Source organism: Akebia trifoliata, chromosome 11 (assembly GCF_017979445.1).
Source record: "Akebia trifoliata isolate Shusen 1 chromosome 11, ASM1797944v1, whole genome shotgun sequence".
Classification (NCBI taxonomy): Eukaryota; Viridiplantae; Streptophyta; class Magnoliopsida; order Ranunculales; family Lardizabalaceae; genus Akebia; species Akebia trifoliata.
In genome coordinates, this window is record NC_141385.1 from 34,032,531 (window position 1) to 34,059,715 (window position 27,185).

At 36.2% G+C, this 27,185-nt stretch overlaps 1 protein-coding gene across 5 annotated transcripts; it reads left to right on the forward strand.

Moving 5' to 3' along the window:
- LOC147391335 (propionyl-CoA carboxylase) lies at positions 1-27,184 on the forward strand. Of its 5 annotated transcripts, none has more exons than XM_086460293.1 (13): positions 1-198; positions 308-512; positions 615-689; positions 1,670-1,771; positions 3,153-3,193; positions 9,931-10,044; positions 12,105-12,219; positions 12,623-12,813; positions 12,893-13,009; positions 13,589-13,669; positions 13,846-14,081; positions 25,641-25,680; positions 26,448-26,625. In XM_086460293.1, exons 1-13 carry the CDS (start codon positions 151-153, stop codon positions 26,475-26,477), a joined length of 1,395 nt encoding a protein of 464 aa, XP_086316419.1. In that variant the 5' UTR covers positions 1-150; the 3' UTR covers positions 26,478-26,625. The 5 variants fall into 5 exon arrangements, with proteins under 5 accessions (XP_086316419.1, XP_086316421.1, XP_086316420.1 ...); XM_086460295.1 differs by having other exon boundaries at positions 25,646-25,680; positions 26,448-26,586; XM_086460294.1 differs by having other exon boundaries at positions 25,646-25,680; positions 26,417-26,554.
- Position 27,185: the final 1 nt, after the last annotated feature.

Sequence of the window (27,185 nt, forward strand, 5' to 3'; positions counted from 1 at the left end):
TCCAAATTTCTGGTTTTACTTATGGAAAAGACTCGAGAAATTAGAATGAAGCCCTAAATTATCCAATTGAACTACAACTGATCGGAATCGTTTATCTCTTTGTTGATCGATCTGTGCTATTTCCTAATCTTCTTCATTTGCTTGGGGGCAATGGAAATCAAAGAAACAGAAGAAATCTACAATTGTGAGATGAAGCTGGTAAGCGAATCAATCTTATATTTAATTCCTCCTCAATCAAATTCAAATCGGAAATTTGATGAACCCTAACAATCATTTTATTATTATTAATTTATTTTGAAATTTGAAGAGAGAGAATCCTCTGAGGCGAAAGGAGAAAGTTTACATTGGTTGCGGAGCTGGATTCGGAGGAGACAGACCAATTGCAGCTCTCAAATTACTTCAAAGAGTCGAAAAATTAGACTATTTAGTACTCGAATGTCTTGCAGAGCGAACTTTGGCTGATCGTTACCAGCTTATGATGGTTTCAGGTGGTGAAGGCTATGATCCACGAAGTATGTTTTCCTTCGATTGTCTTAAAATTTGTTGTTTCTTTTTATTTTTTTTATTTTATGATTTTCACTCACTTAACACTGACAAATTCTATTTTTATACAGTTTCTGATTGGATGTATTTGCTACTACCATTGGCTGTGGAGAGAGGAACATGTATAATTACTAACATGGGTGCAAGTAAGAAAATAGAATCGTTAACCAACCAATTCATGAATTTATTATTTATTTAATTTTTAATTATTGGTGCTGGGGTTAAAATTTTGGTATTTAATCCACACATGGTATTTTAAGATGCGTATTATTTTGATAAAGAAATAATTTTTTTAATGATTTAAATATTTATTGTATAGATATTAATATGATTTTGTGATTGAGCTTCTTCTATCCACCTTATTTTGTAGTTTGGTTTTTAATTATTTGAATATAACTGTATATTAATAAATAATGGGTTAGGATCCGTAGACTTATGAAAAGTGAACTCATATATTCACGCACAATCTCAATCTTGTATATGTGAGATCCAATGGTTTGGATAATCGATGTATCCTGAGAATATATTTGGGATCTCTAAGATAACTATCAACCGTTGAATCTCACAAATACACGGTAGGGATTGTTGGTGAGCATATGAATTCACTTTCATGAGTCTACCAATTAAAAGATGACCTGGGTGAATAAACTCAAGACCTGGGTGAATAGACACTGTGTTTTAAACCATGATCTTGAGGAAATGCATCATGTATCTTGAAGTCAAATGGGAGTTATAAATCCCCTTAATCTAGTAGGGGTTACAAATCCCTTCAATTCAAGGGAGTGATTACTAATAAAGGGAGTATAAAAAGACATCCTCTACTATGTAGGTGGTGGGGGGAGGAAATATGATTATGGCAGTGAATCTCGATGAGGTGAAGACAAACCAAAAAATTTACCCCCAGTAGGTGAGATGATTTGTCTAAGGTTGTAGCCACAACGTTTGACCTTGCTAACAACTAGTGAATTAGGTGATTTCAACTCCATTTAGGAAACTGGCTCATTATGGGATTGAATTTTCTACCTCTCACTTGGGTATACATTGTGAAATTAATCTTGATTTCTTAATACCATTATTTTTTATTTTGAATCTCAGCTAACTTCTTTGCATGTTTTATGCATGCAAGTCGATCCGCTTGGTGCACAGAAAAAAGTTCTAGATATTGCTAGCAGTTTGGGGCTTAGTGTTACTGTAGCCATGGCTTATGAGGTTGCTCAAACAAAATCAGGTATGCTTTACACTAGGAGGATACACAAAAGACAGTTACTTAGTACCCTTAAATTAGTGGTTTGTAACTAAGCACCAACTTAATTAATTGGACCACAGCTTCAATTCTTGGCCAACACCGTGACCATATTATCTGATTTCTTGGTTTTGAGTAGGGATTGATTGAGACACCTTTGTTTCATGATTTACACCAGATGATTATTTGTATCAGCTAAATCGCTCCTATCTCCCTCGTCTCATTTGTATCATATTGCTATATGGGTTATGTCTCATTCATGTTTGACTAGAATCCGTAATCGTTTGATTATATCTAAAATACATACATTAATGAGCCTCTAACAAAAAATACATATAGCTCTCAAGTGAATCGTTACTAGTTAAATTACATGCATACGCTTTCCTTTTGTCCCTTGTCCTTCTACATTCGTGTATCTTACTTTTTCTTGACGACACCCGTGTTTAGTGCGTCTTGCAGCATCTCACATTGACTTGGGCTTATCTTTTCCGAATCTTTGAGACATCTCTCTCTCATAGCCAAATGGTCTTGAGACCACTACTGAGACTTGAAACCATTGCCCTTGATTATTTGATGACCCAACATCCTGGAAATTTTCATGTCACACCCTTTTAGGGCACTAACCCCACGAATTCCCCGCCCATTCCTTGGAGGACCTACACACCGGTATCAACCAACCGATGATTATTATCTTTTAGATTTGAGCGTTGTTTCAGCATGGGCTTGGTACCCATCCATGTGTTTGTCCATTAAGCTCATGGTAAAAGATCCTTAATCCCAACGGCCCCAAATTACCAATCAAGTGAATTTTTTCTCATCAAAAGACCAATGGTTGTCCCAAAATTTTATGTATCAGGACTGAAAGAGTTCCACATGGTCCTTTTGCAAGGTCAATGACCCTTTGGACATGACAATATTGTCTTAATTGATACATTCATGTTTTGTCATTTTTTACATTAGCTCCTCCATTTATTGGCCATATTTTTACATGCCTCCCTAAATTCGGAAGATTTAGGTTTGCCTTCCTTGACTATTGTCTTTAACAAAATTACCTATCATTGTGAGATAAAAAGCAGTTGGGATGAAAAGTAGAATTTTAGAAACAGTGGGTAGTTTTGTGAGTTCAAGTTAGACATTTTCAAATTCAATGGTCAAGGGTTGTATTTTTTAATAAAAAATAAGGGGATACATGTCCAGTTTGCCCGATTCACAAGGGAGCTAAGTAAAGAAATCATATTCATTATTCGTAGCTCGGTTGAGATTTTTAATATTTAACTTGAATGCCAAGTACAATTTCTTTCCCTTATATGATCAAAGCCCTTATAGCCTAGAGAATAATTATTGTCATCTTGCTTATGTATGTTAGGATCAAGGTCCACACTCGAGAAATCTTATACCATGGAAGGCGTAAGTAACTGGCCCTCTTGCATGGACTATTTTATAACATTTTGTACTTTTCCTTAAAGTCTGCTATTCTGTAGTAGTTTATATTGTCAAGATGTATATGCCCTTGTTTACACAAACATATGCAAGTTACGAATATCCACAAGCACCACTGCATGAACAAACCAAATTAAACATGACCCCTTGCTTTATAAGTTTATGATGGAATAGTATGTGAAGCTTGTTAATATAGTTTTTTGGTTTTGGGATAGGATTCATATTTTTTGTGGAGAATCCTTCCTTTTGTCATATATTGGACTTTTATTAAAGAAAGAAATACTAAGATCTTTGAGTCAAATATCCAATTGGAGAACATTTCATTAAGACATTTGAATTTGAAATTGTATTTTGGAGTTGGATCTTCTAGTGTCTTCTTATTCTTTCTCTTTTAATTGGGGCTCCTAGTTCTAGAGACATTCAAGTTGGTTGAGTTTACATTAATTTGGGGATGACTCTCAATTCGAGAACTTTCTTTTCTTTTCCTCTATTTTTTAGTCCTTAGTAGGGGTTTTCCCCTTATCTCTCTATATGTATTTTTTTTTAATATTTTATTAAATGATCAATTTACTTATAGAAGATTAAAGAATATGTATAATATATATTTTTTCTTTATGGAAATTATAAATCTTATAAAAATGGAGGAAATTCAAATAATTCTCAGAGGTCAAGGAGAACAACCAAAGGATTATGAATAAAACACTAGAAATCTCCACATACAATAAGGTCTGATATGAACTCAAACTCTTCTAAAAATGGCTCTCTACATCCATAACTTATCTTACGCTGATGTAAATAACTAAATAATAACTTTAATATTATAATAATGCTTGAGTTTCTTCCTCTATGCCTTCAAATACCTCCTATTTCTCCTATTTGACAACCCCAACCAACTGCAAATGGTAAGAATCTCCTTTATAATCTGTCTCTGGCTGTGAAAGACATGTTATATCAGCTCCGATCCAACAAATCCTGAACTAATTATTGAAAGATCCCCTAACTTCTCTCGGCAGATCAAACTTCAACGGAAGGTGATTCACAGTTTCCTCGCTGGCCTTACACACAAAAATGATCAATAGTGATTCTTACAAGACTAAAAAAAATGATCTACTGTTAAAATCTTATCTACAGAGGTGGTTCAAGCCAAGGTTTAAAAGCTCATTTTGATACAATATTTCAGTTAGGAGAAAAATTAAACAGACTCAATCGAAACATTGAATGTTTTGGAATCAATATTTCAATTTGGTTTTGGCTGAAGTCGGAATGTGTCACCAAAATATTCTGAAGCAACCCAAAATATTAAACTGTGGTCCACATAAAGAAAACCAATTTGGATGGACTTTTAGAATCGCAAACTTAGGAATCTGATAAATCAGATCTAGTAGATGTATCCAAGATTGAGTGAAAGAAGCATAAATAAAATAAAGCATCTTGGTTCCAAGCCCACAACTGCTTATCCTCATTCAGGGGAAAGATGGTAAAACTGCCACTGCGAGATAATAAGCTTGCTATGAAATCAATCTCCCAATCATTAGTATTGTTTCTAAAGCTAGAATTCAAGAGACGTCTTCCCCATCCAGACCATAGGTTCGTGCACCAACTACTTGTTTTCTGTTGGAAAAGGGAAAAGAACATGGAATACAATCTTGCGAGAGACATCTTTATGGACAAGATGGAAATAGCAAGGATTTTGTTATTAAGACTATAGAAAGATCAAACAAATTAAAATGCACTTGTGATTTGTGAGTCATAAAAATATAATAAACAATAGAAAAGGCTTGTTGTCGGTTCGAGAGTTTTACAATGATCTTAATAGGAGCGGGGATCCTACCTTTCCCCATGTTGCCGTGTGGGGACCAAGGGTTCCATCTAAGATGGCTTTCTTTGTTTGGACAATAGTCTGGGAAATGATCCTAACCCTTGATCAGCTGAGGAAAATGGACTTTTGTGGCTCGAACAGTTGCTGCATGTGCATGTTTGAAGAGGAATCGGTGAAGCATTTGCAAGTGCATTGTGCTGTGGCTAAGGTGGTTTGAGCTCACTTTTTGTCATTGTTTGGAGTGGATTGCTGCATTCCTAGTACGGTTAGGGATGTCTTTGGGGAATGGCTTCAACTGGGGACAAGTTTTCGTCATTTCAAAAGGTTAATTTGGAGTTTAACTCTGTTTGTGATAACTTGGGGCATTTGGAAAGGAAAAAAAAATGCTATAATTTTTTAAGGGAAGGTTCATTCATGCCAAGACATCATATTATCAGTTCTTGGGCTCTCGTTTTTTTGGTGTAAGATCTTTAAAGAGTTCAAAGAGGTGTTGGACTTTTAGTTCATTGGGACATTGTTGGTAACATTCACGACTCTTAGCTCATCGTTTCCATTTTCTTTTTTTCATTTTTTTGGGTTGGTCAGCTTGACCTTCTCTTCCTATTGTTTTTTCCCTTAACCTATCAAAAATAAAAAATAAATAAATAAAAAACAAGCATATAAACTATGAAAATGAAGATCAACAATTTTTTCTCTGTGTATGTGCAAGTATTTGAGAGTTTGAGAGTGGAAACTAACAATATTTTACATGGAAATGTGAATTATAATGTCACATTAACTAGTGCTCAATATGTAAAACACTTGCTTAACGAACAATCTCTTAAGTACCATATTCATGCATTTATATATATATAAATATAAATGGGTCGGGTTCAACAACCAAACTCCTAGCCAAACTTTTGTCTTATATGGGTTAAAAGTTTCGGAATGGGCAGATTTTTGGTGAGGATGATCTCTATGGTGAGGAGATCATCCTCACAAAAAATCAGCTCATTCTGAAACTTCTAACCCCATGAAAATGGCTATGAACTAATGGTTAAATTTTTTGGAATAGGCTGATTTTTGGTGAGGATGATCTTCTTACCATAGAGATCATCCTCACCAAAAATCAGCCCATTCCAAAACTTCTAACCCCATCAAAAGTGGTTTACAAAAAATCATTGTCATAGATTTTGTCACAATTATTGTCCCATGAACCGCATATCTATATATATATATATAGAGTGTTCTTTTGCCAAATTCCTAGCCAAACTGTTTTGTCCTATATGGGCTAAAAGTTTTGGAATGGGCTGATTGTTTTTGAGGATGATCTCTATTCTGGGAGATCATGCTCACAAAAAATCAGCTCATTTTGAAACTTCTAACCCTTGGAAAAATGGTTATGAGCCAACGGTTAAAAATTGACAGTCCACAATTCTTCAACTTATAAACTAGCTGGAAATTTCAGAATGGGCTGATTTTTTGTGAGGATAGTCTCCTTACCATAGAGATCATCCTCACAAATAATTAGCCCATTCCAAAACTTTTAGCCCATACAGGACAAAACACTTTGGCTAGGAATTTGGCAAAAGAACACTACCCTATATGTATGCATGTATATATCTATATATATAGCTACTCCCCATTTTTACTCCCTAATTTTACACCCTTATCCTACTCTTCAATGTGTAAAATCCATGGTCTAAAATAATGATGATGTGGCAGTTATATAGCTTGCTTTTTACACGGCTCGGCTTGGCTGGAATGTTATTGAGCTGTTTACATCTAATAAATGTAGCACCTACTAAAAAGGACTTTACGTGGAAGCATGATTCCTTTCCCCACCTTTCCCAAATGAACGGCTCAGATGCTCATATTTGACGCATCATCAAATTTGCAAAAATTCGTTGTAGTCTTATACATCAAACAATTGATGCTCTTTAAAAAAATTAATGTTCTGAACTTTCAAATGCCCATAAACCTTTAAATGTAAAATTAAAAAAAAAAGAAAAATTTCTTACATCAATGATCACAATAAGAAAAGTTTCAATTTATCGGAAAAATTATCTAGTCCAATAACATGAAGCCACCCATAAGCCTGTTATGTTTAGGTCATACAACAAAACAAGCTTCTTAAGAATGATTTGTATATCATAATCAGAAAAAATAGTTCCTAGAAGATGGATGTTGTTGATGTTTGATCTTTTGAGGTAGGAGAACTAGAACTATCTATAGATGATTTTTTTTGTTTTGTTTGAGGGGGGAGCTTTTAGCACAAGAACTTAAGGACCTTGTTGCAGAGGTAATTGCATTTTGAATGATTATTATTATTTTTAAATAAAACAAACAATATCCATTATTTTGATGACGAATTAATATATATTATTTTTTTATTTTATTTTTTGGCTAAAACTAAATCCAACTCTTAATGATCACCACATTTAGGCCCCCAAGTTTGTTCAGATCTAAAAAATGTAAAACTCATTGTACCAGTTTGTTACAAGTTGGGGGAAAGCATGACATGATGCATATTTGTTTCATTAAAAGGTTTCAAGATTTAAAAATGTGCATCAAAACCCAAAACTGTTAAAATATCAGCAAATTAATTTAGGCAATCACCATTATATAATTTCATGGATCAGATTTTACATTGAAACATGACACAAGGTCTTTCAGCAATATATCAAAGTAGTCGACATTTTCCTGTTCTGGAAAAATGGAGATAGAGATTTAAAAGGAAGGACAACATCTCTTTCCTTCTTATTAGGTAACTGATTTATTAGATCTATATATAAAACGGCTAGGTTCCATCCAAGCTGTGTAAAGAGCAAAATATACAGCTGCCACGTCATCATTATTTTAGACCATGAATTTTATGCATTGAAGGGTATGATTAGGGTGTAAAATCAGGGAGTAAAAATGAGGAGTAGCTATAGACTGACTCATATATATATATATAAATTTGTGGGGGCGGTTCATGGGACAATAATTGTAACAAAATCTATGACAATGATTTTTTGTAAACCACTTTTGATGGGGTTAGAAGTTTCGGAATGGGCTGATTTTTGGTGAGGATGATCTCTATGGTAAGGAGATCATCCTCCCCAAAAATCAGCCTATTCCAAAACTTCTAACCCCAATTTCCAAAACTTCTACAAAGACCTTACTAGGAGAGGACAGTTGACTTTCCCTCATGTTGCGGTTTGGGGTCCAAGTGTGCCATCAAAAATTGCTTTTTTTTTTTGGATGGTGGTTTGGGATAGAATTCAAACACATGATTTTCTTAGAAGATGAGGTTTTTGCGGTCCAAACGGGTGTTGCATGTGTTTATCTAACGTGGAATCCGCTAATCATTTAATAGTTCATTGTGAGGTAGTAAAAGTTTTATGAGATCATGTCTTCTCCTTGTTTGGGGTGGAATGTTGTGTTCCGGGCACCATTAGAGGTACCTTTGAGGAATGGCTTCAGATGGAATTGAGTTTTCATCATGCCAAGAAGTTAATTTGGAGCTTAACGCTGTTTGTGATCCTTTGGTGTATTTGGCTAGAAAGAAATGCTAGAACTTTTCAAGGAAAGACGAAGTTGACACAAGAGATGACTAGATCAATTCTCGGGTTTTTATTCCTTTGGTACATAATCTTTAAGGAGTTTAGAGGGATTTTTTTCAAGGACTTTTTGTCTCGATGGGATTTCGTTTGTAACATTGAAATGCCTTAGTGGCTTGTTGTTCTTCTCGTTCTCTTTTTGTTTTTCTTTTCTTTTGGGAGGGTCTTCTCAACATTCCCCATGTTTCTTTGTTCCCTTTTTTTAATCTTATCAATCAAAATTACAAGTTTAAGAATCATGGACCATCAATTTTTTTTGTAAACGACTTTTGATGGGGTTAGAAGTTTCGGAAAGAGCTGATTTTTAGTGAGGACGAACTCTATGGTGAGGAGATCATCCTCACCAAAAACCAGCCCATTCCGAAACTTCTAACCCATATAAGACAAAAACCATCATCATAAATTTTGTCACAATTATTGTCCCATTAACTGTTCCCCATGTGTATGTATAACTTTCTTTTAAAATATGTATACATAGATTACTGATATATCCAATTAAGTAGAATGTGGACTATTGTGTGTGCATGCTTCTATGAAAGTATTCTTATGTTTAGAATACATCAAAATAAACCATAACTCATTCTAATGCATAATTTTATTAATTATTATTATTTGTAATTTACAAGTCCTTTCTACAAGCAATTTATGTTTTCTTTTTAATATTAAATTTATCAATTTTTTGCAATCATTTCTCTATAAAATATATTTCTGTCAAAGTTTATTGTTGATTGGAATAATATTTCCATTGAAGCTGACATTTTTGTACCTACTGTTTTTTTTTTTTATAATTTGGTCTAAGTTCACTATTCATTGAAGTATTTGCGAAATAAATATAGATTTCCACCAAAATATATACAAAGGGAAATATTGAATTAAATTTTGTGTCGAACCTTGTGGAAATGGAGATATTTTGGTATATTTCGTGGAACTATGTCAAAATCTAATACTATGCTCCTCGGTAGTGCTAATACATACACACCCGATTTCCTCTCCACCTCAAAGAGTTGGGAATCCACCAAAAACTTCTTTGTCCCCTAAATCCTTGAAACAAGGATTTTCTATTCACCAATCACTTCTCAACAAGTCTTAACTGAAGGGAAAGGACTGAGATCAGAAATCAGAGGAAAGCAATCAATGGAAACATTTTTGGCACTAATTTTAGAAAGTATCTTTATGATTGTCTTAATTTACCATACCGAATCGATTGAAGTTTCTCTCTTTCTCTCGCTCTCTCTCTCTCTCTCTATATATATATATATATATATTAATTTGGATCTAACCTTTTTGTTTAATATATGAAGGGTGTCAGCACATATTTGGGAGCAGCTCCTATTGTTCAATGTCTGGAGAAGTACGACCCACACATTGTAATTACTTCAAGGGTTGCTGATGCAGCATTATTCTTAGGTCCAATGGTATGGCAATTTCTATCCATTAGTCTGATCTATTAAATCCTTTCTATTTTCTGTGTGGCACTGAGATTTGATCTGTGCCTTTGCTAATGCAGATTATTAAAACTATATCTTCATCTGTTGTGGCCTGTGTTTTAAAGTACCTAAGGCACACTTGAGGCTAGTCATAACCCTCAATTAATTTAAAAAAAATCATAAAAAATATATAAAAATTATAATACATTTAAAAAATATATAAAAACAAGTAAACAACCTTCAAGCATCAAATAAACATTAAACAATAAAAATTTAGGGAAGTAGCAATGTATCATCACACATAGACTCATAGAGTATCAAACATCAAATAAATAACTAGTCTAGGCCTTGGTATGAAGTTTTAGACCCTATTATAAACTAGAGAAGAACTTAAAAAAAAAAAAGTGAGAGAAATATGAGATTTCGAAAAAAAGAAAAAGAAAAAGAAAAAGAAAAAGAAAAAGAAAAAGAAAAGAAGTAAAAAGTAAAAAGTTCAAGAAAGTACGTAGAAAAGCCACATACCTCAAAACTTGAGAAAATCCTTGATTTGTTGGTTCTATTCGACAAAATCTTCGTAAGAAAGTTATAGGAACCGACAGATTCGTAATCGGATGAGTATTGGAACCTTTAGGAAGAAATCTTGGTGTAGGAGACAAAAACATGTTTTCTTAGTAGTCTTTAATAAATAAAAGACATGGGGTGTGGGGTATTTGTGTAAAATAAAGCAAGAAAAATAAATAAAAAAATTGAATTTTTGACTGACGGCATTGGGGTCTGCCGAACAAACTGAGGCTTAAGCCTCAGTTATTTTTGAGGCGTGAGGCATGAGGCATACGCCTTACACTTTTGAGGCGTAAGCCTCTTTAATTTCTGCTGAGGCTTAAGCCCGAGGCGTACGACTTTTAATACACTGGTTGTGGCAGTATTGCTTATCTTTTATACTGTTTCAAGATTTGATCATCTCCATAACCACATCGTAGACAATCCCAGCTGAAATATATTTAGCTTCACATGACCCTTATAGCTTGATTACGAGACAGACTGAATACAGTGGTCATTTGTGTGTTTAACAATTTAAAAGGTCTTTTTCCTATTTTTCTCATAAGATATTGAACTGATGAAGAATTGAATCTTTGGCTAATGATTCATGCCATTGAAAGAAGGCATAGTATAGAAGCAATAGAGCCGGATTCTGTTTTTTTCCTTCTTGATTAAAGAGGAAATCTCCAGTTCTGATAAGAATTTTAGCAGGAAATTGTGTTAATTCATTTGGAGGGTAGTTGTGTTTTGCAGTTATTATGATTGTTTTGGTTATTCTGAACAATTGCATTGGCTTCTCTTCAAGATGCAAAATCATCTATTAAAATGATCCAGAAGATTCATGCCCAGCTTGTGTTTAAGGATTGTCTGGTTAAGGTATTTAGCTTACACGTATTAAACAGAACATCTTTGGAGAAGTTAATAACTTTATCAGAAAACTTGGATAAGTATAAACAGAAGCGAACATGCATAGGAAAATCTACTATCTATATAATAGAACAAAACGGTTGTCTTTTTCCAATGTTTATCCCCCATAAAGAGCGGTTCTGATTCAACCTCACGTGCATCTTGAGGAACAATTTCAACTTTCTTCCCTTTTCTCTCCTCCTTTCCCAAGAATACCCCTTCAACTTTATTGCCTTTTCTCTTCTATCCCCTTTCCAATAACACTCCTCCAACTTTATTTTCTTTCCCCCTTTTCCAATAATAGGCCTCCAACTTTATTCTATTTCCTCTTCTCTCCCTTTCCAATAATACCCCTACAACTTTATTATATTTACCCTCGTGCCATTGGCACAGATGAACTCTAGTCCCGACTAAAATGAAACATTCGATTCCAATAATGATTTGACAAAGATGACAAGGAAGAACCTTCGAACTTGCTCTAGGAACCATGTAGGTTCTTTAACCATACATTTCTCTATCAAAATCAACCATTAAGTGTATAAGCTTATATAGAGCATAGTTTTCTTTTGCCCCCTTGGGTTGGAGAAATAATTTACCATCAGGTTTATGAACTAGGGTGGAACTGGAATGACTTACAGCGGTTGGCACAAGGGTCTCTTGCTGGCCATCTTCTAGAGTGTGGTTGCCAACTCACAGGAGGTTACTTCTTTCATCCAGGTGTGCTTTTTTAATCCTATCGAGTGTAACTTCATTCTAATACATTACTATTATAATGAGAGAAGGTGGAGTAGGAGTGGTTCGACACCAAAATTTGAGTGGTCATAAATACTCAACTTTTATATTTCAATTTAATATAATCAGGGTCATTTTGGTAAAAAACCATGAAAATTGCATCCCACTACTGTATGATCATGTTGCTTAGTTTTCAAAATTACAAAAGTATCCTTTGTTTTTTTTACTATGTAATCTTCATCAATATTTTAAATTACAAATAAGCCCTTTTGATTTATGTGCGTTTGCACCTCCCACCTTCTAGTAAGTTATACGATGTTATGTTCCAAAAGCACCATCCCACCATAATCAGTAGATGACTAATGTTCTTTTTATATACCGATTGCAGGGGATAAGTACCGAGACATGCCCTTCCAACATCTTTTAGATTTATCACTTCCTTTTGTTGAAGTTGGTTTCGATGGGAATGTTTGTGTAGCGAAGGCTGATGGCAGTGGAGGGGTAATAAATATTAATACTTGTGCTGAACAACTTCTATACGAGGTTGGAGATCCAAGTGCCTATATTACTCCTGATGTGGTATGTAACATCTGCATATTAATATGTTTTGTAGTAGTGGTACAATGAACAAGTATTGACCTTCTTCCTGAAAAAACAGATTGTAGATTTTAGAGATGTTTCCTTCAACTCTTTATCGAGTGATGAAGTTCTCTGCAGTGGAGCTAAACCATCAGATGGATGCATTCCTGATAAACTTCTCCAGTTGGTTCCAAAGGTAACATCCTGATAACATCATCATTTTAAATTCATGGAGGGCCTCTTTTTTTGAGGATTTTCTTGTTTGGGGGGAGCTTGTTTGTTGTAAAGGAGCGTAGATTAATTTTGTACTGGGATCCTTTAGGTTGGATTTTTTGTATCGGTCTGTTCTGTTGGGTCCTTTAGGCTGGTCTTGTGGACCACTTTATGGTCCCTTTTCTTTGTTTACTCTTAATAAATTTAATTCATCACAAAAAATGACTAGGAAAGCAAAAGTGTAAATTGTACTTTGCTCATCTGCTATTATACTGCACAGTTGGCAGTTTCGGATACTCATATTATTTATATCATCATTTTATTAAGAACTGTTGATTGAATGTGGGATAGGAGGATTGATAAAAATATTATGCTACAACTCCTTATTCGTTTGGGTTATTTTGTTTATGTCCCAAGAGTGTTGGAGTCCTCTGGAAACCTAAGTGTCATTTTCTTTTAAATCTGGCAGAATTGCATATATGTGATGATGACATCTCGTTTCAGTTATGGTTAATGTTTGTTTTGTTTTTCCGACTTCAATTCTTAACTCAAACCCCTTCAGGATTGTGGATGGAAAGGCTGGGGAGAGATATCCTATGGAGGTCATGAATGTGTAAAGCGTGCAAAAGCAGCTGAATTTCTTGTGAGTGAAGTGATATAATTATTTTGCTTTGTGCGAGTATTAAGTGTGCTTCGGTGAAATAAACCGTTCCAAATGTTGACTCCAGCATTATTTCGTTATTTTTGAAACAAATTTTCACTCGTAAATTTGTTTTTCTTAACCATAATTTATGCTAATGTATTATAACTTTTCACTAGGTTCGGTCATGGATGGAAGAAATATATCCTGGTGTTAACAACTGTGTTGTTTCCTATATTATTGGCTTCGATAGCTTGAAGGCAACCAACAATGAAGGGACTTCATTTGGGAGGGGTATTGAAGACATAAGGCTACGCATGGATGGACTGTTTGAGCTAAAGGATCATGCAGTCCATTTTGTTAAAGAGTTTACAGCTCTCTACACAAATGGACCAGCCGGTGGTGGTGGCATTAGGTAAGTGTTATTATCGGCTCATGTGTTACCTTTCGAAATCATTTGTATGTACTGGCGTTATAATGATTTTCATAGTGCTTCATAACTTGGTTAAAGTTACATGACCATAGGCTGTTATAGATAGCACTTGAGTTTGTTTCTTAGCTATTCACTTACAAATATGCACATATATCGATATTGTGATTGAAAGCCCTGATAACAGCTGCTGTTTGATTCTTAACTTCCACTGCAATGTATTGACCTTATTCACACTGGAAAATACAGTTTCAAATAGGGAAGAATATAAATATATATCATAAAAGAAGAGGAGTTGACCTGATAAAAGTGCAATTACAAAAAGAAGAGGATTAAGGAGTGTGGAAGAGGAGCCAAGATGGATCATTTTTGTCAGAATGTTTTATATTTGGGGGGTCAAAAATTCATTACAAAGTAATCTTTGTTTGGTCAGCTACTGTACACAAAATACCAGCTATTAACCAACTAATTGCTCTTAGAAGAGTCATCATCAATTTCTATATTATGTGTGAAGAGAGCGGTGAGAGTGTTAGCCATTTCCTCATCCATTGCCATAGGGTAAAAGCATATGGTCCTACTTTCTCACTCTTCCACATTTAATGACATTTCTTTTTCAGTCTCAACCATCTTTAGTAGTTGGTTCAATCATGCATTTATCAGATTTCTTTGGAGATTTGTTGGCATTCATAGTTTCTTGGAGTATTTAGAAAGATTTCCATAAAACCTTTGAGGGAAGGAGGAGATTTTGAATGTTGTACCCTAGCAGTCCAAGGTTATATGTACCTAGTCTAATAACCATCACAAGTTACGTTGCCCTTTCTTCTCATGTTCAAATGAGATTCTTTGTTAGGCAGTGACTGTTAGATGTATGACTTAGTTCTTAATTGGTTTCCCTCTAATTTTTCTAGTTGAAGGTGGTGCAGTAGAAAATTAGAAAAATGCAATTAATGAATTCTCAGCAGCAAAGGCAACAAAAAAATAGTTATAGGAAGCTATAAGATCAAAGTTGGAACAAGAAACCTTGAGTTTTTAGGGCAAAAGAGAGCCAAGAAGGACCATATAATCTGATTTCTACTGAAAATACTGAAAAAAACTCCTTACAAAGACTCATAGTAAGGTATTTATACTAGGGTTACAACAGCCCTAGCAGCTTTAATCCTAACCCTTCAAAATACTTAAAGACTCACAGGGCAAGCACATGACTAGTTTAAAAAGACTTGAGCATAACTACTATCTATAAAACTAACATAAAACATAAAACACTTTGGAAATATAATAATATAGTAAAAGTAAATTAAAACTTAAAATCCAATCAAACTAGGGCCCAAACTAAGTCCACTAGTAGGCCCGCTTGGCCTTGGTACATTTCTTGGGAGCTCTTGCATCAATCCCTCCGGGTAGGGAAAAACTCGACTCCGGCGAGAAAGTCTTAACAACTTCAGCATATATCTCTGGATCAATCTTTCTCAGCCTTCCTCGGGAATCGATGTACTTTCACTTGCCGGTTTGCCCAACCATTTCACTGGAAAACTCCTGTACTGGCTGCTGCCCTGCCTTGAATTCACCTCTTTGACGTCCAACACATCTTCAACAACAACTAGTTTCACCTTTGGAAGTTTTTCAACTTGAACATTTGTTGAAATTGCTTCTCCATCAAAGCCCTCAAAGGAATACAAGTCAGATAATTTGAAGATATGGCTAATTTGCAAAACTGATGGGAACTCTAACATATAGGCATTTGAACGAATTTTCTGCGACATTTTTCATGGTCCAAAGTTTTTTGACTTCAATTTATGGTAGGTGCCCTTAGAAAATCTGTTTAGCCTCAAATTCATTAACACCATGTTCCCTTTTTCAAAATCCTTTGCATGCCGTTGTTGGTTGGCTGAGATGTTGCGTAAGATTCATTACTAGCATTGATCGCTGCCTTCAGCTCTTCATGAAACAATAGGGTTTCGATAATTTTTTTCTTCTTATTTTTCCTAATCTACAATCTACAAGGCAGATCTGGGGAGAAAAACAGAGAGATAGAGAGAGGAACCTGGTTGACATCGTTGCCAGATGCGTACCACCGTCGGAGATTCCCATCGTTTAAATTAATTAGCCCTAATTAGGCTTAAAAAGGATTACATAGTCTGAGAAGAGGAAAAGACTAAAAAGGATACACAGACTGAAAAACCTGATAGAAATAAAATTATTCAACACTCCCCCTCAAGGTGGTACGTGGATATCAACAACGCCCAACTTGGACAAGACACCTTTAAAGGCAGTCTTACTAACACCTTTAGTAAGAATATCAGCGAGTTGTTGAGATGTAAGAACAAAGGGAGTATAAATCTGCCCAGAAACAATCTTTTCTCTAATGAAATGACGATCAACTTCGATATGCTTCGTTCTGTTATGCCGAACCGGATTTGTTGCTATGTTAATAGCTGATTTATTATCACAATATAGTGAGAAGGGGGTTATCACGGGAAGACACAAATCAGCTAGCAAGGTCTTGAGCCTCAACAACTTACACACCATAGCTCTGTATTTTGACTCAGTACTGGATTGAAAAACCACATCCTGCTTCTTACTACGTCAAGTTACCAAGTTACCACCAACTTTAGTACCATACCTAGAAGTGGACCGTCTATCAGTCACTGAACTAGTGTAATTTGTATATGTCCATGCCTCAACACTAAGATGAACCATGATTATTGAATAAAATACCTCGACTAGGACATCCCTTAAGATATCTAAGAATACTATAGATAACAGTAAGATAAGATGCTAAAGGGGAGTGCATAAACTGACTTACAACACTAACAGCATAAGTAATGTCAGGGCGAGTCATAGACAAGTAGATCAATTTTTCCACAAGACGCTGATACTGGCCAATATTCGACAAACACTCCCCCTTAGAATCAGCCAACCTGTGATTCTGTTCAATAGGAGTATTAGCGAGACGAGAACCAAGCCGACTTGAGTCACTGAGAAAATCAAGAACACACTTACGCTGAGAAATAAATATACTGAAATGGGACTACGCAACCTCAATACCCAGAAAATAACAAAGATGCCCAAGGTTCTTAATTGCAAATTGATGTCCAAAGTAAGTTTTTACTAGGGTTCAAGTTAATTCGGTTCAAATCGAGAACCGAACCAACCTTGTATTTTGGATTGATTTGGTTCAGTTTAGACTAAATACGGTTCGGTTTCAAGTTAAAAAAATGAAGAACCGATGGGTTCGGTTCGGTTCGGTTTGGTTCTCGGTTCAGACTTGATAAAAAACTGAACCAAATCAAAAACCGAACCAACAAATATTTTTAAATAAAATATAAGTTATTTTTTCTTTTTTTTAAACCCTAAACCTGTTTTTTCTTTCTTATCTTTCCCTCCTCTACTCTCTCTCCGTTGTCTCTACGGGCTGCGGGCTGCCTCTCAACTCCAGCGGTTGGGGTCATCCTCACTCACTCACTCTCTTTTTCTTTCTTTTGCAACTTGTAAGGCATGTGGTCAACGTAGAGTTGCAGAGTGCGGTGGGATCGTCGGTTCCAATTGAACGCCATTAGATGCCGAGATCGACGACGAGGTGGTGGTTGGGGGAGCGGTTTATGTACATGGTGGTGTTGATTCATCTTTTGATGACGGATGGGGTGGATGTGACGGTGGTGATGATTTGAGTTTCGAAGAAATCAACGGTTAGGATTCGTCAATTGCGTGGTGGGTTGGGGCGTTCTGTAACGAAGATGTTTTCATTATTCATTCTCTCTCTCTTTCTTGCAGTTGAGGTGCGGCTGCCTCTCAACTCTAGCGATTTTGTTGAGGACCAAAACGAAACCAATCTATCCAAACAAGTTTCCAATTTCCCTTGGAAGTGAACCCAATCTCTCAAATATCACAAATTAGATTCATTTTTATAAACTTATTTGGTTGTGAAAGAGATTAATGGAAACCCAATTGTTTTGGGATGGATATTATAGTTTTGGAGAAAAATTAATTTTTTTGGATGACTTCTGGAATCCCAATCTTTTTTTTTTTTTTTAATTAATCTAATCTTTATGTGATCTCATAATCTTCTTTTTGGATTTTTAATTTTTCATAATTCTTGTGTTTCCATAATTTTATTGATAAATTTGTGTAAAAAAAACTTTTTTTTGGCAACCCATGGAATCGAACCAAACTAAACCGAATTAAGGTCGGTTCGGTTCTGATTTTGCTCTAAACCGAACCAACCCGAACCAAGTTGCACCTCTAGTTTTTACCTTGGTAATGCCAGCATTATCATCTCCAGTAAGAACAATATCATCCACATAAACAATTAGAGCGACAGTTTTATCTTGGGAGTGACACAAGAAAAGGGTGTGATCAGTAAAACTCTGATGGAAACCAAATTGATGCATGGCCTTAGTAAAGCTTTCAGACCATGCGCGAGGAGACTGCTTCAGTTCATAAAGAGAACGGCGAAGATGACAGACATGTGCAGGAGAAGCAATGTGAGAAACCCAGGAGGTTGGACCATATAAACTTCTTCCTAAAGATCACCATTAAGAAATGCATTCTTGACATCTAACTGAGAGAGAGGTTATCTTTTGATAATGGCAACAGAAAAGAGAACTCGAATGGTGGTCATCTTGGCAACTAGAGCAAATGTCTCCTGATAATCAATCCCATAAGTCTGAGCATAACCCTTTGCTACTGGATGTGCTTTATAATGAGCAATAGATCCATCAGGATTATACTTAAGGGTGAAAACCCAGCGACATCCCACAGCCTTCCTCCCAGGTGGAAGAGGAACAAGTTTTCAAATTTGAGTCTTTTCAAGAGCACTCAACTCATCAATCATAATTGCTCATCACTCAGGATGGGTAATAGCATCTGTAATAGTAGTAGGAAGAGAAACAACGGAAACAAAAGCAATAAAATTTCGATAGGAGAGTGAAAGGGTAAAATCAGATATATAGTTAGAAATGGGATAAGTACAAGTACGCCTTATGAGTGGTAATAAGACGATCATTACAGGGGATTGAAGGAGGCGGAGTTGGAGGCGAGGAGGTGAGCTGGTTTGGCATAGGAGTGATAGTAGTATTGTGTGGCCGTCGAGAGAAAACCTGCAGTGAAGGAGGTGACTAACTGACAAGGGATAGAGAAGGAGGATCAGGCATGGGAACAGGAAATAAAAAAGGTGAGGGATCATCAAGGGAATCTAGGGGAAATCACTCAGATTAAATGCCAACGGACCCATTGTAGTATGGGATATGCTTAAAAAAATAAATATCGTGAGAAATGAAACGTCGTCGAGAAGGAAGATGGTAATAATGGTATCCTTTTTAGGTAGAGGAATAATCCAAAAAGATACATTTTACGACCTTAGGGTCAAGTTTAGTACGATTTTGGTCAAAAATGTGAACAAAACAAATGCACTCAAATACACGGGGAAGAAGTGGAAACAAGGGACGATTCAGATAGAGCTGAGAGAAGGGTGTGGCAAACTGAAGAATCCAGGAGGGGATCCGATTAATAAGGTAAATAGTAGTAAGAACTGCATCGGTCTAATAGGATTGTGACACGTTCATGCCAATAGAGAAGGCATAGGCTAACTCTAGAATATGGTGATTTTTTCGTTTGGATCGACCATTCTGCTAAGGGGTCTTAACATTGGACATTTGATGCTCAATGCCAGACTCTAAACAAATATTCAAGACCTTACTATAAATGTACTCAGTACCATTATCAAAATGAAAGGTCTTGATGGTACAACCAAACTGGGTATGAACTATAACGAGAAATTGCTTTAAGATCCCATATACTTCACTCTTGTCTTTCATAAGATAGACCCAAGTGGTATGACTGTGGTCATCGATGAACAAGACAAAATAGCGAAAATCAAGAGTGGATGTGACAGGGGAAGGACCCCCACACATCAGAGTGAATTAGGTCAAACATAGCAGGTGCAATAGTATTCTTACTAATAGGATAAGAAGAACGCACATGTTTAGCTAATTGGTAAGTTTCACAAGAAAAATCAAGCAAATTGTTATTATTGAATAAAATAGGGAATATTTGTTTCAAATATCCAAAGGAAATATGGCTGAAGCGTAAGTGTCAACACATTACAAGAGCTTTATTAGACTGACTACTACTACTAAGCTGAGAAATAGAATGGGTACGTTCAAGAGATACAAGTCATTTACTTCACGTCCTGTGCCAATCGTCCTCTTCGACCCTAGACCTTGAAAGACACAATGAAAGGGATAAATTGTTACACTACAATTCAAATTTTTTGTAATTCTACTAACAAAGATAAGGTTAGTTGTAAGTTGAGGAACATACAATGTGTTAGTTAAGGATAAAAAAGATATAAGAGGAAAATGACCTTGACCAGCTATAGGAGATAAAGAACCATCAGTTAGGTGAACCATCAGTCAGGCGAAACTTGCGATGATCAAAACAAACACTATAGGTTTTGAACAGAGAGGACGTACCGGTCATGTTATCTGAGGCACCAGAATCAATGATCTATAGTGAAGAAGTGGTGGAAATACTGTGTGCAGATACAAGGGTACCCGAGTGAGCGAAAGTAAAGACCGGCTGAGGTGAAGTCTCCATCTGATTGAAGAATTTCTGAACTTGTCAAACTCAGTTTGGGATGGAGATACAAAATCTGAGGAGGAGGTAGCAACTGAAAAAGGTGCTGAATCAGTAATCGAGTGAGAGATTACATGAGTTGAAGATCGTTAAGACTGTTGACATTGTTGATTATGACGACCATGAAGCGTATAATGAGCCTTCACATAATCCAACTTTCCACAATGATCACACTTGTGCCATTGACGGGTAGGCATAGACCCATTGGGAGGTTGTGGAGAAGGTAGGCGAACAAGCATAGCGGAGTGGTCTTCTGAAGAATGAGGTAGGATAGCTGCACGACGACTCTCATCAGCTAAGACATAAGAATACGTAGTCTGTAGGGGCGGAATATAATCCATACCCAATAGATGAACTTTTGCGTGCTCAAACTCATCCAGGAGACCAGCTAGAAATTTAAAAACTCGATTCTTATCTAGAATCGACGCATATAATGCCTCATCAAGAGGGTCCTTCCAAGCGTAGGATGAGGAATAGAAGGTCAACACTTCCCACCGAGCACGTAGCTGTGATATATAGATGGTAACTGAAGAGTCACCTTGCGATAGACGAAAAATCTCACGCTTTAAGTTAAAGATCCAGACGTTGTTTTGATGTTGCGAGTAAATGCTCTTTGCGGAATCTCATATCTATTTTGTTGTTGAGGAGAACATAAAATCAGCCGCAATATGTTGTTGCATAGATGTAACTAGCCAAGAACAGACCATATAATCATTAGCAAACCAATGGGAATAAAAAGTGTCGGTTTGTGCAGGTTGTTTGTTCGCCCCTATGTGGTAACTGATATTTCCTTTCCCACCAATGAACATTTCAATCGATCTTGCCCAAAGAAGATAATTAGGACTATCTAACTTCATAGTGGTAATTTGAATACCTGGAAAGTCAGTTGAATGAGAAGGAAGACTACTCAAGCCATTACTATTACCGGTGATCGAGGAAAAGGACATCTCGGAGACCATCAAGAAGTCGGTGTACTTTGGTTTGAAGGGAGTTCAAATAAGACAAGGGTACTTCTCTCAACGATAAAATGATCGCAACACCCTAAAGGTGACAAAGCACAATCGTAAGAGGCGTGAAAGGTGATCAAACACGACTATGGGTGATCTGAGTAGTCATTAGCGCAATCGTAGGGCACCAAGAGGCAACACTGTTGTGAAAACAACCCAAAATAACACTTTGTTGTGATCGCAAGCACCCGTAGATGTTCAAAAACTATCGCAACCCTCAAATAGTCGACCTGCTATGATCATAGGCTTTAGAACAACCACCTGCTGTGTTGCAAACTTCAGAACAACCTGTTGTGATCGCAAGCCATTGTGGAGGTCAAACTGTGATCGCAGGCTTCAATACAACCACCTGATGTGATCGCAAGCCACTGTGGAGGTCAAAACACAAGTCGCCTGCTCAAAAAACAGCAACCTGCTGTGTCGCAATCCATTGTGGAGGTCAGATGGGTATCGCCTACTTAAAAAAACAGCAACCTGCTGTGTCGCAAGGCACTGTGAAGGTCAAATAGGTGTCGCTTGACCTATTTTAACCTAAAACAGTTGTTGCTACGATCTTCAATAGTCGGCTGCGACAGTGCATGCCTTTGTTGGTTACCAAACAACAGTCCTATTGTTGCTGCAACCTCACCATACAGCAACTCTGTTGTTGTTTACAACACTTCATAGAGATCTGAAGAGAGAACCTTATCGCATGGTGCGATTAAAGAGTAGGAAGAAACCCCGTAGGGGTGAGATGGTTATCGAGCACGAGAGATGTAGTGGAAGGAGTTTTAATGGAGACAAGGATTGACAGAGGTTGTCGCAGGGAGGAGAACAATGGAGGCTTTGATACCAAGTTGAATCGAGAGGAAAAATTGATTAGATTAGTTAGCCCTAATTAGGCTTTAAAAGGATTACATAGTCTGAGAAGAGGAAAAGGCTAAAAAGGATACATAGACTGAAAAACCGAATAAAAACAAAATTATTCAACAGTTTTAGTATCGTTTCGATTTAAAAAAAAATCAGAACAATAAATCAAAATGAGATTTTAAACCATGCTTGCAACCACTCCAGCCTAACAGAGTGATTTTTGTTTTGTAGTTAATGAAAGGCTAATAGTAGCTGCAGGAATAAGAATAAAAAGCTCAATTACATTGCCCCTTCTTAGGTGCTGGAGCAGAAACCAAGAATCTAGATACAAAACACTTGCAGAGACATAGATTGGAGAAGAAGTTAGTCTGGAACTGGACAATCTCAACGCAACTAAGATTGGACAATCTACAAAGGCGTACTGAACTGGAAGAACCACAGGCTAAAGTCGATAAAAAAGCGTAGGCTTTTTTTGGAGTACCAATTGTCTCGCCTCCCCAATACCTACACCAGCCCATTAACTGTCTTAGCCACTACAGGAAATCTTATGTTGTGGTCCACATCATCAAAAGTAATAGTCTTCTCACCAAATGGAAGATGAAAATTTTTCGTCTCTAGATGCCACCTCTCAACGATAGTGGACACGATTGTCTTATTTATGGATTTATATCCATACATGACCTAGTTGTATAGTCCTGAATTTTTCACCCTAGTTCTAACTGCACTACACATTCTTAAGCTTCCATGCATTGAGCTTTTGAGAATGATTAAAGCATCGTAAAATCAGGCATTCCTACAAATAAGAAAATGTTCTAAGTTAGAGATAATATACATAATCAAAATAATTTAAATGACATGCAAATGAAATATATTCTTACTTTGTTATGCCAAATTGAGAAAGCCATGTGATTTCTAAAACTCATTAGTATTGATAAATCTTCTGGACCTCTGGGGAATGATTCATTTTGTCCACCGGATTGTTCTTCTACTCCCTCTTCTTGATCTTCATTTTCTTCATTCTTTTCTATTCCTTCATGTTCTTCGTGATCTTTTTCTTCTACTTGTTCACGACGCCTCCTTTCAGAAACCGTCAGAGGAACCCGGCAAGGTTGTGTACTGGAAGAAGACATTTTTATTTTTTTTTCTTTACCTATAGCCTAAACACAGCTGAAAAACGTGTATGTTAGTCCATATTTGTTTCCAACATCACACAACATATGTTTATAGGTGGGGCATTTCATGAAACACTTGGTGTACGTAACACCAAGCCTATATTAAAACGTACTACAACATATGTTTATAGTTGAGGCATTTCATCAAACACTTGGTGTACGTAACACCAAGCCTCTATTAAAGCATACAACATATGTTTATAATTAACACATTTCTTCGAATACTTGGTGTACATAACACCAAGCCTCTATTAAAACATACTACAACACCAAACCTTTCTACCTTGATTTACATAAAGAAAATGAAGAAAACAATAATACTTAATTGTGTGGGTGCTCCGGTAGTAGTGGGGAAGAAAACGAGGTAGTAGTAGGGAAGAAGATGGCGTGTTTGTGGCTGCTCCGGCAGTGATGACTTAACGGTGGTGGAGGGAGGGAGCTTCTAAGTCTCAACGAAGAAGAAGGTGGGGTGTTGTGATCCAACTGGGGTGCTCTAATCTTCAAACCAATTCAATGGGTGCCTTTGGTAGAATGGGTGCCCTTACTAAGAACTGTGGCGCCTTTAACGCAGGCCTCTAAATATTTCTTCTTTGGGAGGTTGTTCCCTTTGCTTTTTGTTGGGGATTATTGAAGGAGAGGATTAGACAAATTGTTAGGCACTTCGGAGCAAAAGGAGATTTGTCGTTATATTGGGCACTTGATTATGGACTGGTCCATGTCCTTGAAGGAGTTCATTGATATTAAATTCAATTATCTTTTCCATTAGTGGAACGAGCTCCTGTATTAAGTTTATTCCAGTAACTTTTTGGGATAGCTCTTTTATTGGTTTTTAGTGCTTTTCCTTGTTATTTTCTTTTGATCTATATTTAAGTTTGGTGTGGGAATATCTTTCCTTGCTATTACCCTCCCTTCTTTTGCAAGAAATTCCCTGTTTGTGATAAAAAAAGAAATCTCAAAAAGATTTTACAGAAATGCTCACTTTGTTTTAAAGTGTACAGAAATTCTCACAAAATGATTGTACAGAAATTCCCTGTTCATTGTAGTTGGTATGTATGTTTGCATAATCATAACAGGTCAGGCTTGCTAATCTTAAGTAAAATTGCAACTGTCACTATTAAAAACTGAAGGTGTCGAACAAAAGATTTAACGTTTTTTAGAGCCTACAATAGCTTTTTATGTTTATAGTGGTCAATTTTTTTATTTACATAATGTTAAATGCCAAGGGCTGGTGCTATTTGGTCGAGACTGGAATGAAACAATGACTTCGAAGCATTAAATGTTTTGGATTGTCTCGGAATGTTTCAGTTGAGAACATTTTGGTTTTCTCCTGAGCAAAACATTGCATTGAAACGAGATTTTAAACCTTGGATATAACACTTGAAGGTGTTAACGTTACTATGAACAACTTCTAACCTGTTGAATCTTCTCCTTGCTCTCACATAGTCTCTCCTTTTTCTCTACAAACATCATATTCTCTCTTCGTTTCTCTTTTACCAAGATTTAAAATCTTGTCTCGAAAGCTTTTCTGTTAGGTGAAAAACTTGTACAAACCCAAGGAAAAGAGAATCATTCATGGGATGATGGAAAAATTGCCGAGACAAACTGAAATTTTCTGAGGTTAACACCAAATAATGCATGGTTGCAGTTTAAAAATAGTTGATTGAATCAACTAAATGTCCTTTAGAACCTTTCGCCTTAAAAAAAGACTTGTTTCTTGTCTGTCAAGTTTTGTCCAACAAGCATTTCTATCAAAATGTTTTTGTTTTTTGTTTTTTGAAGATATTTTTGGTCTAGAAATATTTCTGGGATGATTGTAGTCAAAGTCTCCCTTAAGGATTATTATATTCTATGTTCATTATTGTTTCTTTGTTTGTGACATGCAGCACAGGCTACAAAAAGGAGATTATTCTTGAAAAACATCTGGTAAGGGTTACTGTTATAGTCCAAATTTATTTTATTCAAGGATGTGTTGGTCCAAATCCCAAGTGAACTTAAGACTTACCTAATCTAACTGACCCATCTTTTGTTAAACATGAAACTTAGATCTTATACTATAATCTCGCCTGAATTATATAAAACAAATAGCTCAAATTTATAAACAGGCACGGGCATCCTCTTAAAGGTTAAGGGAGGTAAAAATAGAAAAATAATAAAGTTGGAGGGGTATTATTAAAAAAGAATTAGATTAAGGGGGGTAAATGAGATAAACTAATAAAGTTGGATAGGTATTATTAAGAAAAGGGGAGACGAGGAAATTCAATAAAGCAGGTTAAAGGGATAAAAGAGGAAAGATAGTAAAGTTAAGAGTATTATTATTGAAAAGGGGGTAGAAGAGGAAAGATACTAAAATTGGAGGGATGTTATTGAAAAAAGGGAGGAGGGGAAGAGACAAAAGACAATTAAGTTGAGGGGATGAAAAGGAAAGGCAATAAAGTGAGTAGGGTGGACTCCACAAAACTGTAACTGGATGGGACTTTGTAGCAAAGTGGGCCCTACAGTTTTATTATATAAATAAAAGATTTAGCATCTCATATTTTCTCAAGCCTTTGGTTGATTAAGTTTTTTCATATTGAGAAAACTATGATTTACCTCACACATCCTGAATTTTTTTAATTTTAAAATTTTTTTAATTCTAAGAAGAGCTGGGTTGGTCATTCAGGTTCAACGTGAGTGTGTTTTCTGGAAAACAGGAGCCAATCACACCGAATTCATGGAATTGAAAGGCCAAGAGGAGAATTCATTGAAAAGCCATGCTGCACGTGCATTACTCTTGAAGCCGATCGCACAAAAAAGTGTTCAAGATAACATGGAGTTAACGTCACCTGAAATCAACATTGCTCCTGCTCTATCTGACCAGAAGATTCCTCTATATCATGTAGCACATAGCAGGGCTGGAGATAAAGGAAACGACTTGAATTTTTCCATTATCCCCCATTTCCCACCCGATATTGAGCGGCTGAAGGTGATAATCACACCCGATTGGGTAAAAAAAGTGGTGTCTGCTCTTGTAGATGCATCGCCATTCCCCAATACAGATGCCATCGAGAAGAGAAACAATTGGGTCAACCAACATGTGAAGGTGGAAATTTACGAGGTGAAAGGGATACATTCTTTGAATGTTGTGGTTCGAAACATTCTTGATGGAGGTGTAAACTGTTCTCGGAGGATTGATCGGCATGGGAAGACCATGTCAGATGTCATATTGTGCCAAGAAGTTGTGCTGCCTCCATGAGTGGTGGTTGTCAAGGTTTCATTAAAAGCTTTATTCGTTAGTTCTATCTCAAGGTGGACACAGATTCTAAAAACAGTTTGTAGGGGATGACTGATGAATAATGTGTCCACTGAATTTTTATATTTTATTTTTGAATTATTTTAGTTAAAAAAACATACAAATAAATAGAGAATTGACATGGTTCTACTCTGTTCAG

Excerpts from the sequence above, each read along its gene's own strand:
- LOC147391335 (XM_086460291.1), top strand. The coding sequence starts at position 151 with ATGGAAATCAAAGAAACAGAAGAAATCTACAATTGTGAGATGAAGCTG. Across the intron at positions 3,194-9,930 it reads AATCTTATACCATGGAAGGC|GGTGTCAGCACATATTTGGG; the intron begins GTAAGTAACTGG and ends TAATATATGAAG. Across the intron at positions 13,010-13,588 it reads TTCTCCAGTTGGTTCCAAAG|GATTGTGGATGGAAAGGCTG; the intron begins GTAACATCCTGA and ends AAACCCCTTCAG.